Source organism: Centrocercus urophasianus, unplaced genomic scaffold, assembly GCF_019232065.1.
Source record: "Centrocercus urophasianus isolate 14NV4802_14NV808 unplaced genomic scaffold, USGS_Curo_1.0 seq_10, whole genome shotgun sequence".
NCBI lineage: Eukaryota > Metazoa > Chordata > Aves > Galliformes > Phasianidae > Centrocercus > Centrocercus urophasianus.
In genome coordinates, this window is record NW_024884142.1 from 52,590,998 (window position 1) to 52,607,103 (window position 16,106).

The window sequence follows — 16,106 nt, forward strand, 5'->3', positions numbered from 1 at the left end:
TAATGAAATATTACAAAGAAAAACTACCACAAGCACAACTTTATGGCCATATAGAACAGATATCCTATGCAGGATTTCCAAACTGTCAATACTATTTCATACATAAAACATAACTAATTAATATGCTGCATGTGCCAAGCCTCTAAACCTTGCAAACCATAGGGAGTCAAAATTTTATGCTTTGCAATCTAAATGCCATTGCCTGCTGACTAAACAGAATACACAGACTGGTCCATTCCCTGTCTGCTTTAGGACCTCTCCCAAGAGGTCTGAGGAAACACTGTATAAACTTAGGGAACCTACCTTAAGGAAAGCAAGGAGGCACTACTACCATATCCCATAAGTTACTTGTTGGCCTGAGGAGATACATGTGAAATAAAACACTACAGTGATTGATTTTACACCCTTCAGGGGAAAAATTATTCATATGGACTAATAAATAGTGCCTACTTGCCATAGCCTGAGAAAAAACAGCACTTCCTCAACAGTGACAACATTCAAGAGACACAAAGAGGGGAACAGAATGTACCTTATCAAACATCAAGAAATGATACATCGTACCCATCAGGAGCAGATAAGGCACTGATGTGCTGAGTGGCAAGGATGGTCTTTGAGGAATCCCTGCTAAGTAGTGCCAGCAAGAGCTACATTTCTGAACGCAACGCCAGCCACCTAGACATCATCCCCGAGGTCTCACAGATTTGTCAATCAAGTCACACTGTCCTAAAAGATCAGCTTGAAAATTGCTCAAAGGCCAGCACTTTTTTAGCACTGCAACCACTGCATTTTTGAAAAGTGTAGAACTTCTGCAAAGCAAGTGCTATATTGGGTGATAAAGAACACAAAGAGAGACAACGTAAAGGCACAGTCTTCACCTTCCACGTCTTCAGCACATGTACACCTATTCTTACCATTGGGAAGCTGAGTTTCTGTGTTATTTCTTTATAGTCTTCATTCCTCTCCTTCACCTGAGTCTGCCCAGCAGTTAAGTGACTGCATATAAAGCAGAAACTAGTACTGTAGAACTGGAAACGGATGCTCACTGCCCCTTTATTTCCAGTCTTTCCTCCCATTCCTGTCTTCACAGTGTCTATTGCCACATCCCTGTATGAAAAAAAAAAAATAACAATAAAGAGCTGCAGGGAAAACCTTCAAATAATTTTGCAACATAAAGGAAAAATCTGTTTACAGTGCCATGCCTCCTTTCTCTCCTCTGCAAACTGAGGCCTGAACAGAAAGACTGCTGCCATTAGGCATATCTTTCACACTGTGACTCTTTGATGATGTTCACGTACTTATGTTTCAAATGAAATATTATAAGCTACTATAGAAGTAAAACTATTTAAAACTAATTTTCTCCCTCTCCTTGTCCTTGCAAGCAATATAGCAAGAGAAACAGTGGGAACTTCAGCAGGATGCACATTTCAAGTTTACCTCTACCATGATCCTAAAGACGTTAAATGAATAACCACTGCATTCCCTTTTATACTTTTAATTATATGGGAATCTGTTTTTCAGACAGCTAACAATTCAGCTGGTGTTACTATCCACTGAAACCCAACTTTACAGTCAGTGCCACGTTTGTCAGACCATTAAAAAGCAACAGATCATAACCCATAACTTGTTAAATCAGATGCAGTAATCATCGGATACAACTGTTTAGATCTAACTCTTAAAATAAGTTATGCTTTAATGACAAATTACTTAGATCCTCCACATGTTTGATTATGTAATATTTCAGTGTTGCGACTAGCATACACTTATGAGTTTTCCTAAAGAAAGATGAATTGCTTGGCAAAGCAGACCTGCCTGCAGGAAAATTCCTCTCAGATTGCCAGTCTATTCCAAGAATAAACCATGCCTGTCTGATCAGATAAGCAAATGATGACATCATTGTTGTAATCAACTCCAGCACCATGTACGTCCTTCCCATTGAGAAAATTTCCAGACAGAAGCCAGGTAGCTCTAGACAAGACTATTAATGGCTTTAAGTAAGGGGCAGGGGGAAAACACTAAGTCCTATTTGGCTTCCTGCCAGGCACCGATAACCTGAATGAAGAAAGACGTTACAGATTCTCCCTGCTTTTCTCTTTGTTTTCATCTATCTTTTTCAATTTCTTCCCCATCTCTTCTGCCCTCCTATCCTTTTTTCCTCTTTGTTGGCTTCTTTTCCTGATCGCAGAAAACTACCAGAAAAGACACCCTCAGGGAGACAAAAGTGGAGCATCACAGTTTGCTGTGAAAAGTTGGATTTTGAGTGCTCAGAAAGAAGCAAGCGTTCACCCTTTTCTCTGTAAATACTTCTCCCTTTCTGCTTCCTGACTATTCAATTGCTGACTGGTATTTAGCTGACTTCTATTCATGGCAAAGGTTGAGATAAGCCACTTTATATGCTTGTTTTTTTTCATTTCTTTTTCACTACTCCATAAGCTTCTGCCATTCTCTCATTTTATTCCTCTATTTTCTGATTTCTGTCTTAATCTCTTCAATCTCTGTAAGCACAGAAGCTTTTTTGCACTTCTAGTCATTTTTGTTTTCCTTTTATGGGACATGGGAAAAGTTACATAAGCACATAGGTTACATTTGATTAAGCACAACTAGCATACAGCAATATATCAGCATTAAATAATGAACTCGGTCACTACAAACAAACCCTTCCCTTTTTCTCCCAGTTTCAGAGGCTCGTATCCAATTCCTAGCAGTTTGACAGTTGCTCTAGACTTTAGGACAAGAAGATGCCCAAGGATAGATTCAGCTAACTACTCATTTCCTACCAATTCACACTTAGCTTGTACAATTCTTGCCCAGGGCAAAAACAATTTAATGCACTAAACCCTGCAGCTTCATACTCTTTCCTTTTTTAATAAAAATGAGAATTTTCTAGGGGCAAGAAGGGTTTGTTTGGGCACCAGGGACATCCGTGCTAGTAAGCTGAACACATAGCTCTGGGCTCTCCTAACTAGGAACATACTTCTCTTTCTTGTGACATCTCATAGAGAAAAATACTTAATGGGCATTCAAATATCAGTGAGAAAAATTCTCTCTCCCAAAAAACCTTTTCCCAACTTTTCCATAATTCTTTTCAAGTCTGGAACTGTATTCTGCACAGAACTAATAAGGATAGGGCTAGAAAGTTGTTGCAGCTCCCATTCTGAAGGGTCAGGTCGCCTTAGGACTAGCAAATGACTAGTGGCCATTAGCCACACATACATCATGATGGAGAGGCAAACGGCGTTTATTGCAACTACACAGCGGTTTACATATCCTATGTGCTACGTCTGCGCCCCTAAAGCATGCATCACAAATCCATCACAGAGCAGGAGAGGTCCTGACATGTCACATCCCAATGGGGTGCCTCACTAGCACCTACTACAGAAAGTAAAACCTGTCCTTCATGCAGAGGCAGGCACTTGCCTTCACTTGATGCTCAGATTGCTCTTGGACATTCTGAATCAGGTCATTCACTTCCCAAAAAAGATGCTACACCATGAGTGCCCACCTAGAGCATGCCTGGACTCCTTGCTGAACTGGAATAAGATATATTGGACCGGACCTTGGGCTGCTCAAGAGGAGAGAGTCCAAACAACTGCTGCCTGGAGACATGTCTCTCCTACACAGGAATTCAGGTTTGCACAATTTCTGCCAAGTTTAAAAATCACTCCCACTCTCTCTGGTCAAACTCCATCAGCAGACACCACTGAAAATGTAGGCTATAATGACTTGGGTTTTATTTTTACCTGATGAAGGGGACGTGATAGGGTCGAACAAAGATGAAAAGACAAACACCAACAAGCTGCGCTGATGTCAGCTGAATGTAGCGATGAGTCCTGGAAATAGCCTTTTGAAGCTGTTCTCCCCACATCTTTCTATTTGTTGTACTAGAACAAACATAAAATCATTTAATGGAATCAAAAGAAACCACACACAATCAATAAAATGAGAAGATTAACTGTGCCTTAGGTTTATAAACAATCTATTAGGCTCTATACATGCTGATTCCAGAACTAGAAATAATCTAGGATGCATGGCAGGGATTGTGAGCCAGAGCAGAGCAAGCAGGGTCAGCAAGCCAAGACACAAGCAGAAATAGTTATCCCACTATGGGACATGAGGTGCATTCTGTCAACTATACTAAAAATGATCTATGCTGTAGTAATCATAATTATAAAACCAAAAATCTAAGTCAAATCTTTTGACTTATAAGATTTCTTATACTCAATAAAGAGACCTTCTCCTGGCTCTCCTCGGAAGAGTTAGCTATTGACTGTTCTTAGATGAAGCCTTGTGAGTGGGTTATACAGCTTCAGTTTTGCAGACCCAGCCTCATCTACAAAGTCAGCTGAATCATGTGGGTACACCATGAGCTCAGCAGTCATGCTGAACACCGCTGCAACTTGTAACCCAAAAAAGACAAAAAAAAAAAAAAAAAAGTCACTGAGCATGTTTTTCCAACACCATACATGGATTTAAGGACAAGTGTTAAACAATGTCATCCATCAGAATCCTTCTCTGCTGACACAAAGACTTAGAAAGTATAGAGTTTTCTAATGCACAGAAGCTCAAGAATAAAGAGCACTTTCAGCAGTACCCCAATGCTGTTTATTAACAGCAAACATATTTCCAGCTATAATTACATGCAACAGACTTGGAAGGAAGTGTTCTACATACTTGACGCAAGGCACAGCTCTGGAGGCTTTTGTTTGACTCGTTCTTTTGGGGAATACTGGGCTTCAGAACAAAACAAAAACAAATCCTATTTACCTGGCATTTACAATGTTCCCAGCACTTAATTCAACCATCTCTTCAAATCCCACTGCAAATATGTCAGGAGGGCAGTTCTCATCATCTGTTGTCAGAAAAGGAAAAAGTTATACAAGAATTACTACCTTATTGTTTCTCCTAATGATTTGTGTTCTAATTTGTGTCAGAGATCATTCCTGTAGCTCTATCCTGTGCATTCCCTGCCAAGCTTATACATAATCATTACTCCTTTAATCTAATCTCACAAAACAACCCCCGCAGTTCCTTCCAGCTTTTTTCCTGTCTTTCTCCCACCAGACTCTCGCAGACAGAGTTCAGAACAATCACTATCAGCACTATACTGTAGCAGTGTTAAGATGAAAAAGTATTCAGTATTCTCCCTCCCTCACTCCAAACATAGTAAGGACACAGCACTTCACTACCTGCCATTTTTTCACCCACTTTTTGCCCAACTTGCCTATCCATTTCATTTTTATTTTTTTACACCAAGTCCATCTGAACTTACTGTCTATACAAAGTCCCTCTATATTCTGCCCCCTCCCTCTCAATGTATTTAGTACATTTATCTGCTAATTTATAGAAGACTTCAAAGTCCTTATCTTCATAGATTAGGTCACTCTGGAGCACAGCAACTCTGTCTTCCCTGATTCAAGTGTGTGAATACAATCCTGGTAAAACAGCAAGGATCAAATCCTCTCCTATGATAGTATGAATTACTTCTGTTGACCCATCAGGTCTGTCCATTATTTAAAGGGCTAATTTTGGGTTTGGTTTTTTTTTTCTTTGAAGTTTTGCTTATTTGTTTAAACTGTCACAGGCCCAAGATACCAGTAACATAACTGAGCACAAAGACCTAAATAGCAAAAAAGGAATCTAAGAAGTCTTATTTTCTGTCTCAGAAAAAGAACATAAAGAGAAGTAAAATACAGCTTTACTCTCAGTAGACATAAGCATTAAACTAGAACAAGATACTTACCCTTTCTTTTTTTGGCTTAACATGACAGGCACTGTCACGTTAACTACTTATTTCCCACAAAATAATTTTGAACACATAACTACTTACGCAGGCACTGTATTGACATTTCCATGGTGGCCATACCCGAGCTCTGCACATTAACATAAGTCAGCTCCATTTCAGAAGCTACTTAGACATTCCATATTCTGACTGCCAATATCAATTAGTCCTGCTCCTCCAGCTCACTCAGGGGAACAAGGGACAGCAGGGAGAGCAAATAACAGGCTCTCATCAAATTTTAATATCATGGGCACAGCCATTTGCCAGTACAGATAAACTGCTTCTGAACAAGACTGGACCAAGTACCCACCCAAGCTGTTCAGAATATAGTTGTCTGCACTGAATTGCAAATCTATACACTCAAGAACTAAGAATTCTGTCTCTGAAACCGGGACAGGTTCAAACAGGACAGCTTATGTAAGAGCCAGGGATCTGAGGAATTAATTCCTGAGCTTGAAGGGCAGGAACATAAATATCCCTGTGATGCCAGCAGAAGGTTATATACAGGTTCCTCTGTAACAACAACAGCACAGATTTTGCCATATCTTCATTGGATACACTCATTTTTCAAATGACAGTACCTTCATTTTTCATTTTTCTTAATAAAATCTGGAAATAAAGTACAGTAACTGACTTTGTTCAGTACATACAGAATTCAGTGGCTAACTTAAGCAAGCCAGAAACATGAGAATTTTCTATACTTCTAAGGAAAGGCAAGATGAAGAACAAGGACACATTCCAGGGGCACCTAAGCACAAAGCTTCCACCCAAAATAAAGAACCAAGAATGGGGAAACTGAGGAACAAAAGAAAACGTGGTATGCAGAATAGGCTGTACAGGTCTAAATTAGCCTGAATACATCCTTTAGGTTTCCAGAAAATGCCCTTCAGGATGATGCATTGACTCTGAAAGGAACAGCTGGTCAAAACTGGTGTTCTGACCTGCAGACCCTAGAAATGCAGTACCTACTGCAATATCAAAATGCATTTTCTGACTCTGAAGCCTTACCCTGAAATTCAGAAACTCCAGAGAGCTTTGGAGAATCCAGCAGCCAGTCTGTCAGCTCACTGGTACCAAGGATGTTGCTTCGAAACTGCTTCCCTCCATTCACGTTCCAGGTCCCCATGGCAACACGAACACGCTTGAAGCTTGTGAATTCAAACTGACGCTCCGACATGGCCTTCAGAATACTTGGAGTTACTGATGGAAGAGAAGAGAGAGAAAGAGAGCATGTAAAACAAAAATGTGCCATAAAAGCAGAGAAAGGATCCAAAGAGCAGTGACATGTAAGTCACTATGAAATAATGACAGCACCCTAGCAGCAAAAATGCAAAAGCTAAAGAATAACTCCAGTAGCAATGGCAATAACTGTAAGGCTGATGCTATCAATTTCTCTTCCAGACTCCAAGCATCTTACAAAAGCAGCTGTGCCTGTGAGAAGCCAGTCACTCACTTCCAGCATATATTTTCTAGAATTTCTTCAAGTAACAACTGAACAAATTCTTTTCTCCTCCCTTAATCTTTTCAGTTTTGCCTGCAGACACTGAGTACGCCACAAATTATGACTTAAAGCCAAGTCCTACCAAATTTAGATGAGGGAAAGATAGAAAGTAGCACATCGTATCTTCAAAACTAGCACTGTCACAGCTCTCTAGCCTAGTCAGAAGTCCTTAGAGGAAACTGCTACCTTCATTATTTTTGATGAGTATAGACAATTAAGAGTGCATTTTTTCATGTGAGTAGCTGTAATAACCTTAATCTTCAAGTACTCGATATGCAGCAGCAGTCAGGCACAGAAAAGGTATCTATACTGTCCTTGTAGTCCACAACGGGGACAGCCTCAGGTCTATGGAGCTGAATGGCTCATGTCTACCCTGTTAAAATCCAGCAGTTCTCTGGAGCAAACTGGCAACATGAGACTGCTTGTGGGAGCAGGTTATTCTGCATTCTGCACATGAGTTTCTTCTCAAAGAGCTAGGCTGGTTGATTCTAGATGGGTGCAAACAGCTATGTATATGTTACGGACTATCAGAGCCTTGCAGTAAAGCAGAGAATGAACCAGCATAAATGTGTCTTTCAGATTCAAACAGCTAAGAGCACACGCAAACTGCAGGCTTAAAATAAGGAGATAAAAATGTTGAACTCAAGAGACTTCCCCAGGTCAGAGTGACCTAAAAATCTTCCCCTTCAGTCCATCTCCTTTCAACTATCAAAGATAATCAAAGAGCAGATAAACAGGCTGGAAGTCCAAAACAAAACAAAACAAGTGAGAAATAAGCACAGTGGAATTAAAATTTACAGGATTCTGCTACAGTAACTTGAAAAAAAAGTGTTTTAAACAACACAAGAGTAGTTTATTTATAAAAAGATGCAATTGCTTATATCTGACGGTCAAGACCAGACAGAAAAGAAAAAGGAAGGGTTTATGCTGGCCTTACCCAGCAGTGCAGTGTGATCCATGAGCATCTTGCCCTTGTCTGCATATTCCTCACTGAAGAAGTCACCCATGAGAAGCAGCTTGATGGCTTCCTGCTTTACTGCATCAAAAAAATTTGACTGAATGGTACGAGAGACAGAGCGGGCTCCATCCTTGAGCTTCCCAACCTACATCAGACCAAGATCATCAGCATAAGAGGCAACAAGATATAAATCAGATATCTTTCTTAACAGCCACTTCTGAGTAAATAGCTTTGCTGCTTTTCTTTACCTTGTGTTTTCCTTCAGGGGCACGGCTGCCAGTAAACACTTTGCTCAGATTGTGACCATTGAGAGTCCACATTGCTTTGTATGATTCCACAAAGCGCTCAACTATAGATCTAGAATTCAACCCAAGGATCTCCAATTGTGTAAGCAGAATCTGGGTTTGAGGAGAAAGGGAAAAAAAAAGAAATAAAATAACTTCTATTGAATATATTTTGCCTTTTCTTCTCAATTTAATTATTACAGCCAGCATAATTCTGTAACACAGAGCTAGCAAGAAAGACTTGTATTGGTGAGGCTTATGCCCCTTTTCTTTCCTGTGTGACAACGTATGCAGTACAGACATCTGTGAAAGGTCCTCTGACAAACTTACCTCCAGCGCAACGAAGGACTGTACGCTGTTAGTACGATCCAGGCAGTCCAAACAATTCATTCGAAAAGTACCTGTCTGCAGGCTTTGGTAATTAAACACAAGAGGAGGGAGGAAGAAAAGTATATTTTAAAAATAACTTCTAATTACAGGTTGATTGAACAAGATCGTCAAATGTTCAGCTTGAATATTCCCACCCACATTTTGAAAGTGCAAAAGTGGGATCAGTACACAGTGCACAGTGTATTCCATTACATATCTAATTACCTGACTGTCTGCAACACAGTGCTTGCAAATCCACGCATTGGTAATTTTCCAAATTCTAGACCATGGAGATGTTGTTAAACCAAATAATCTATTTAGTGCCAAGACTACACTTTGTTTCAAATCTGTATTTCAATATGGTCACATACGCCCATGGTCCAAACACAGAGATGAACCTGGGAAGGCCAGGAGGGCTGGTGCCGGCCTATGCTGGGGCTTGGGGGCAGGGACACTCACCATGGACTTACATTCTCGCCCTTTGCAAAGACTCCAAAGTCTTCCCAGTGCAATTTCAGTTGAGGTCTCAGTAAATTTTCCAGTTTTTCAGTTTTCCCACCTTTTGCAAATTGGTGGTAGTCAAAGTTTATCATCGGAGTGTCTGCTGCATGGGAAGAGGCCCATAGCAGTTTCTGTTTAGGAATTGAAAGGAAAACAAATCCTGTTCACATGACAGCCTAAGACTGATACCAGCATGCTTTTCATTGTTTGTAAACAAAGGTTTTAATTTTGAGAAGTTCACATGGAAGTTTGAAATGCCAGATGTGAAAACAGCAATGAAAATTCTCTGTTTTCTTTCCAAAACTGAACTGGATTGCTATACCCCAACTTTCCTGCAGCAAATTCCAAACTATACTTGCAAAGCATACCTCAGCACTGGTCCTGTGTGCACTCTGACTAGTGGCAGCCCTGCACAACAACAGTGATGCTTTGGGCAAATTCTGACATGAAGAATGCCCAGAGCTGCTTAAGGTACATGAACATAAAAAAGCATGAGTGTATTTTGCAACTCTTCTTCAAATGCCAAGAGAAAATGTGTGGCCCTAATTTTAGGTGGAGCGTGGCTGAGGAGGAAGGAAGAGACAAATGATATCCCAGGAAACATACTACAGAATTTTGTGGCAAACCACAGAAGTGAAAGAAGGGACACAAACAGCCTGATTATTTCATCTCCCATTTCCATGACCTCATATGTATTTCCGTAATTGCCACAAATCTCATTAACATTTCTATAATAGATACAGCTGTAACACATCCTGCTTTTCATGGCAAAGCCAGAGATAATTGCTTTATTAACTCTAATTACGCAAACCTTTGTCTATTCCCTTTACTTTTGGACTCATCTCAGGAAAGGAATGCTTTATTCCCTTTATTCTGATACAAAATTAACACAAAAAACCACCCTGATATTATATTAGAAGCCTATATACAACTGTATCAAGTTAGTTATTAAATCACCCCTCCAGAAACAAATTTGAAGGTCTTGCATGGTGTTTGGAGGAGAAAAAGCAATATATTTCATTACATTATTATAGAAGTGAAAACACTTGGTATTTGCACCAGATCCACTGGCACTGGTGACACACCTGAGGCGTAAATTGTTGTCTACACTACAGTACCGCCTTCGCTGTAAACATAATTACATCTGTTACAGAGGACGTTTGTGAGAGGAACAGCATTACTGGGAAAGGTACTGGTTTTTTGTTTGGTTGTATAACAGGCAAAGTCATGATTGACAATTTTTTGTTTGCTCCAGTTGCACAAACTAATGGTAGTGTAGACATTCTGATCAAGGGAAACCAGTAGCAGTGGCAGTGACTACAACAGGAATACTCTGAGCCAACTCAGAGAAAACTTGCAAAGGTTGCAGCAACCTTTGGGAGAAAAGTACATGCACAGGAGGGAAAATGGAGAAACAAACGTCACAACAGGAGAAAAGCTCTCATTCCTGACCATTCTATAGTTCATTTTTAATCTGAGTCCTTTAAAATCACTGGACTAAAATCTAACTATATATTCTTTCTAACGATTCATCTGTTAAAACACAAAGGTAAAGAAAAGACCATGAGGTGGCTGTTTTCAGTTGGAATGCAAGGTCTTTATTCTATAGACATCCTACTTCTGATTTAATTTCTCACTGTATGATATTGACCAGAATACTATCTTCAGGAATGCAAGTATTTGATAAAATATCCGAATTAAATTTACAAGAAAAGTCAAGTTTGTATCTTTATATTTGAACATTCAAGTTTTCATATCTTACAATTACATTCCAACATATTTTCAAAATAATCTATAACAAATATTATAAAGAGAGCAAAACCAGGAGGCTATAGAGGCCTAGCTATGTCAAGGTGAAATTCAGTAAAAAGCTGAAATTAGAAGCTAGGACCTGTCTTCTTTTCTGTACCTTCCTCACTGTCTCACTAACTCCAGTGGCAATTGATGTGATCATATTCCATACAGAGGAAGTCGTTCACTTTGTCATTTCCCACTGGAGTAGTTGATCCCTCCCAGCACTTTTGTAGAAAGAAGAAATGATCACAGAAAAACCACCATTAAAATGTTCTTTGTCTCCTTCCAGTAGAGAGGTGCTTACTTTCAGAGTAAGTATTTGAACTCAGAACTGTTGTATCACTCTTCAGTAGTGATAAATACATGTAACACTATAGATGCGTACTTAAAACATCCTTCATACAGTTATTTGTAAATACATACTCCCAAGGGTCTACGTCTGATTTCTGAAGCAACGAGGACTTTGGAGGCAGGCTCCCATCAATCTCCAGGCTAATGCGAGCAGCCACTTGCCACAAATACCACTCAGTGACAATCTCCAGGTTCAAATACACACTTGTTTTAAAAATCTGGCCATGAAAATATCATTCCAGACTAAAACACAGGGCAGCTTTTTAAACTTCCAGTGCCAGTCATCCTGAAAAGGAAACCCAGACACTTTCAAGCATTAGCTGTGTCTAGGAACATATTTAGGGAGACGGAAAATGTCTCTCTATAAACCAGATTGTCATCTAGTGCTCTAAAAGTTAATTCCCATCACAATTAGTGGTAAACAGCTATTTCTCACTATAATCAGAGCAATCAAATCTTCCTCTTAGCAAGCTAGAGCAAGGTACTGGCCCAAAAGCAGTTCTGACAACCTGGTGAGGCACCTGGAAGAATATAGTAACTGCACTGTTGACTACATACTATGGACAAAGCTGACCAGCACTCAGTTTTGCAAACATGAACTACTCTTAGAACAATTAGGACATTGTTATTTTTAAATTCTGGTTTAAAAGAGTAAAGGTGTGAAGAAATAAGCTAGAAGACAGTCCTGAAAATCAAGTCACAGAGACTATAAAGCTTAATTCCCTGTAATATCTAGTGGGGAAAAAAAGAAAAAAAAAAAACATATTCAGATCTAGTATTCATCAGGTACTTGCCCAGAAAGAAAACAAAACGTGAAGGCTCAGGAAGTCAGCAGTTTAACAACAACAAAATAAAAACAAAATGCATGTCTTTTACCTTGAAAGCTCTATTGAGCACCTCCTCTCCTCCTCTGCTTCCCAACAAGTTAACAATCACTTGTTTTCCATACTGCTCCTTCAGAAGCATCATATGCCTACAGCAAAAGTAACCATAACAAAAAATAAAAACAAACCAATGTAATACAGCCTACTACCTTTTTTCCAAAACACAGAAGTAGAGAACACTGGTAGTTCCATCTAGCATGCTTCAGCCATGGCAGCTACAGACATTGTCCTCAGCTTCTTTGCTGAGTGCAAGTTGTACAAGTATGAAATTAAAGAACATATTACTTTGTACTGAACATAAACAGCAGCATTTTAGGAAGCAGGTCCCAGATCTTTTGTTAGCTTTGATATTGTCCAAAATGTGTTCCCATCTCTTGGCTCTCAGCCTAAAAGCTGCACAGAAAAGATGATCAGGAAGGAAAACATACTATGCTTCAGCAAGAATTGCCCAGCATTGCTGATCCAACATTCAGTGGCAACAATGGGACGACCAAAGTCAGAGAGGCACGAACACATCATAGGTGATGAGTTCAAACATCTCTGAGCTGCTGCAACCTTGAGATACTCACGGCTTACTTAAAATTAAGCAGGAAGGTTAGTAAATATAACTACTGCTACACTGGTTAAGACCAAAGATCCTTATAGCAAAATGGCCTGGTCCAGATTCTTCAGGAGAAACAGAACAAGTATAAAGTAGTATTTCATCTGGCACATATTGCCAACCTTTCAAAGCCTGACATTTAGGGAATCTAAAGTCAAGAGCTGTTAGCCAGATACAGAGGCACCCATTCTCCCCTTAATACATTCTTTTCCAGTTGGCATACATGTGTTACAAAAGCTGTGCTGGCTTATCAAGAAACAATTAGAACCTTAGTCATCTTACATCATGTACTACCACCACAGCGATACTTAAAAGCAAGCTGAATTGAAATGGACAGGAAAAATAACCACACAAATGGACAGCTGTTGCTTGTTCCAAAGCAACATGCAATGACAAAGTGTCAGAAAATCAAAGTGTCAAATATTCATTTTATTGCATGCATCTTTAAAATCTATAATCAGAGTTAAGCCACACAGATAACCATGACAATGGAGAAATGAAAAACTTAGCATCATATGTTTCAAGAAATATGGCTAGATATACTTTCTGGCATTATTTGTGCTTCCAATTCTGCAGCCAATTCTCTGTACACCAACTCTTTCCGTACATTTGCACCCATCTGACTCCAGCACCAAGCTCCTGCTTCTCCAGCAACATTATTTTCAAAGAACAAAACCTGCTGAAATACAGGTCACCTGTTATGAGAAGAGCTCCCCAAGAATTTGTCAGGGAAAGGGGACAGAAAAAGATCCGCTAACAAGATAACCCTTTGCTTCCCAGAGTGTCCTCTCAAAGCCTGTCACTGGAAAATCTAACAAGCTGAACTCTCTCTAGCACACTCAGAAACTGTAGCATGTTGTTACGTCTGAGAGCCTGCTTCCATGTATGTTCTTTGTCCATTTGCTGGAACAGGCTGCCCAGAGAGGTTGTGGATGTCCCATCCTTAGAGGTGGTTCAAGGTGGATTGAATGGGCCCTGGGCAGCCTGGTCTGGCATTAAATGGGGAGGTTGGTGGCCCTGCCTGTGGCAGGGGGGTTGAAGATTCATGATCCTTGAGGTCCCTTCCAACCCTGGCCATTCTGTGATTCTATGATTCCATGATTTCCAAAAGGCTGTCTTTAGTAGCTCTGCAAAAAGAGAGATCCTGAACTTCACCTAACCTACACATTCTGCGCACAAGGAAAAGTGCAAGTTCATGTTTCTTACAAGAGGCTAATTTTCACCAGTCGCAATCAGAGAGAACAGATTCCCTGAGCAAAAAGGTGTTCAGAGTAGTTCCTTACTGAGGTACACCCAGTTCGTTGTGCAGAATAGGAGGATGCTAAAGAATTTTCTTACATGAATTCTCTCTGCTATGGAATGCAGAACTCTATGACAAAGACTCGGGAAAAGTAGTGAAGCAAATTAACATGGCACCAGAGGACAGCAAGAACATGAGTCTCAAACACATCTGAATTCAGAGGCATTCAGGAGTCTTACCAGGCTTTCAGAACCTGGGCTAAGTCCCTTTGGAGCAGGGACTGCTATGGTACATAGACCCTTCAGATGCCAGGTCCTGTTTGGGACTTTTCAGTAGAGCAAAACTATTAACAGCTCCTAAGAGCACATTTGCTAACAGTTACAGTAAATGAAGCCATGAAATTAAGACATTTTACCGAAAACCAGCTTTTAGCTTGGACATAAGATCTGGTTTGCCAAAACCTAAGCAAATCAGAAATGAATCACATGACACTTAACAAATTAAAAATTTCCTACCGACCAAATACTTCATGTAATGTTTTCACTGATGCCCATGGGACATCACGTTCAGACATTACAGAAATCATGCTGAGAGATAGACTTTTTTATGATTTATAGGTACCATATTAAGTCTTAATGGCTTAAAAAAGTTTATCAGCCAGCCTTTGGGTAACACGAAAGACCATCAGCACAACAGCACCATACAATATCAGCTGTGACAGAATAAGATGCTGTTATTTCAGTATAGCAGAGCAACACTGAGAAAAGCAAATCCAGAATGGTTAGGTAGCGGTGTCAAATTTTTAATTGTCCGAGTCATAGAGGTAAAGAACACATGGGTACTGTAAATTCAGGTTTATTTAAATGTTACAAGAGAATACACAGGCCTTTCTTTGGCATATCACTCAGTATCTCATAGCTTTTCCAGAATCAAGCTAGGAGACCAAATCATTTCAATTACTAACATAAATAGAGAGGAGAATTCATGAGAATAAGTGAATAAAGTAACACACATAATGATCCTGCAACACCTTGGGGACTGGCAACCTCATAGGAGGGGTGCTTCACATCTCTAATGATTCACTGGGAATGCATAAAGTTGTGGAATCTCAGTTAAATGCCAGGCTGCTGTGTTACTGCCAAAGTTGAATGAAGCTTACCTATCAAAAGCAGGAGCATTAGCTTCTAGACCTCTGTTAAGCCTTAGATGATAGGAACCCACCTAAAATAAAATATTGGAAAGAAAAAAGAAATCATCTGTAAATCAATAGATGTCCCCCTTTTTCCTTAAGAGAAAAGCATCTCTTTAACAGCATCGGTTACCCCTAACAGTCTTCACACACCCACACACATAATATCCTTAATACAAAAGCCACAGCTTTTATCACACAACATTTACAATTACCAGTGAAAAGATTATTATTAAGCGAAGGGATATCTTCTACACATCTTTTTATAACCAAATAAATCATCACTTCCCCTTGCCAACTTTCTCTAGCAGATATCCCACACTGCATCACATGAATATGCTGCGTGTCCAGCACTTTTCCTGCCCTTCATCCCTCAGAAAAGGCTTATGTTATGCTAGCTCCATGGACTGAGGAGGGACTTTTTATAAGGGCATGTAGTGACAGGACAAGGAGAAATGGCTTTAAACTGGGAGAGGATAGATTTAGACTAGATACTAGGAAGAAATTCTTTACTGTGAGGATGGTGAGACACTGGAACAGGTTATCTGGAGAGGTTGTGGAAGCATTCAAGGCCAGACTGGATGAGGTTTTGGGAAACCTGGTCTAGAGGGCAACCTGGTCCCTATCTATAGCACGGAGGTTGGAACTAGATTACATT

The 16,106-nt window shown here is 39.9% G+C and overlaps 1 protein-coding gene across 5 annotated transcripts in view; it reads right to left on the minus strand.

Annotated features, from left to right (window-relative positions):
- The window catches only part of SYNJ2 (synaptojanin 2), a 68,377-nt gene that overhangs the window by 18,165 nt on the left and 34,106 nt on the right, over positions 1-16,106 (minus strand). For all 5 annotated transcript variants that reach the window (XM_042813208.1, XM_042813199.1, XM_042813192.1 and 2 more), the window contains 10 exons: positions 15,419-15,480; positions 12,411-12,507; positions 9,348-9,520; positions 8,850-8,931; positions 8,484-8,633; positions 8,215-8,380; positions 6,785-6,976; positions 4,762-4,846; positions 3,738-3,878; positions 912-1,104 (listed from right to left, as the gene is read on the minus strand). In XM_042813208.1, coding sequence (XP_042669142.1) covers positions 912-1,104; positions 3,738-3,878; positions 4,762-4,846; positions 6,785-6,976; positions 8,215-8,380; positions 8,484-8,633; positions 8,850-8,931; positions 9,348-9,520; positions 12,411-12,507; positions 15,419-15,480 — 1,341 coding nt within the window. The remainder of the gene's footprint in view (positions 1-911; positions 1,105-3,737; positions 3,879-4,761; positions 4,847-6,784; positions 6,977-8,214; positions 8,381-8,483; positions 8,634-8,849; positions 8,932-9,347; positions 9,521-12,410; positions 12,508-15,418; positions 15,481-16,106) is intronic.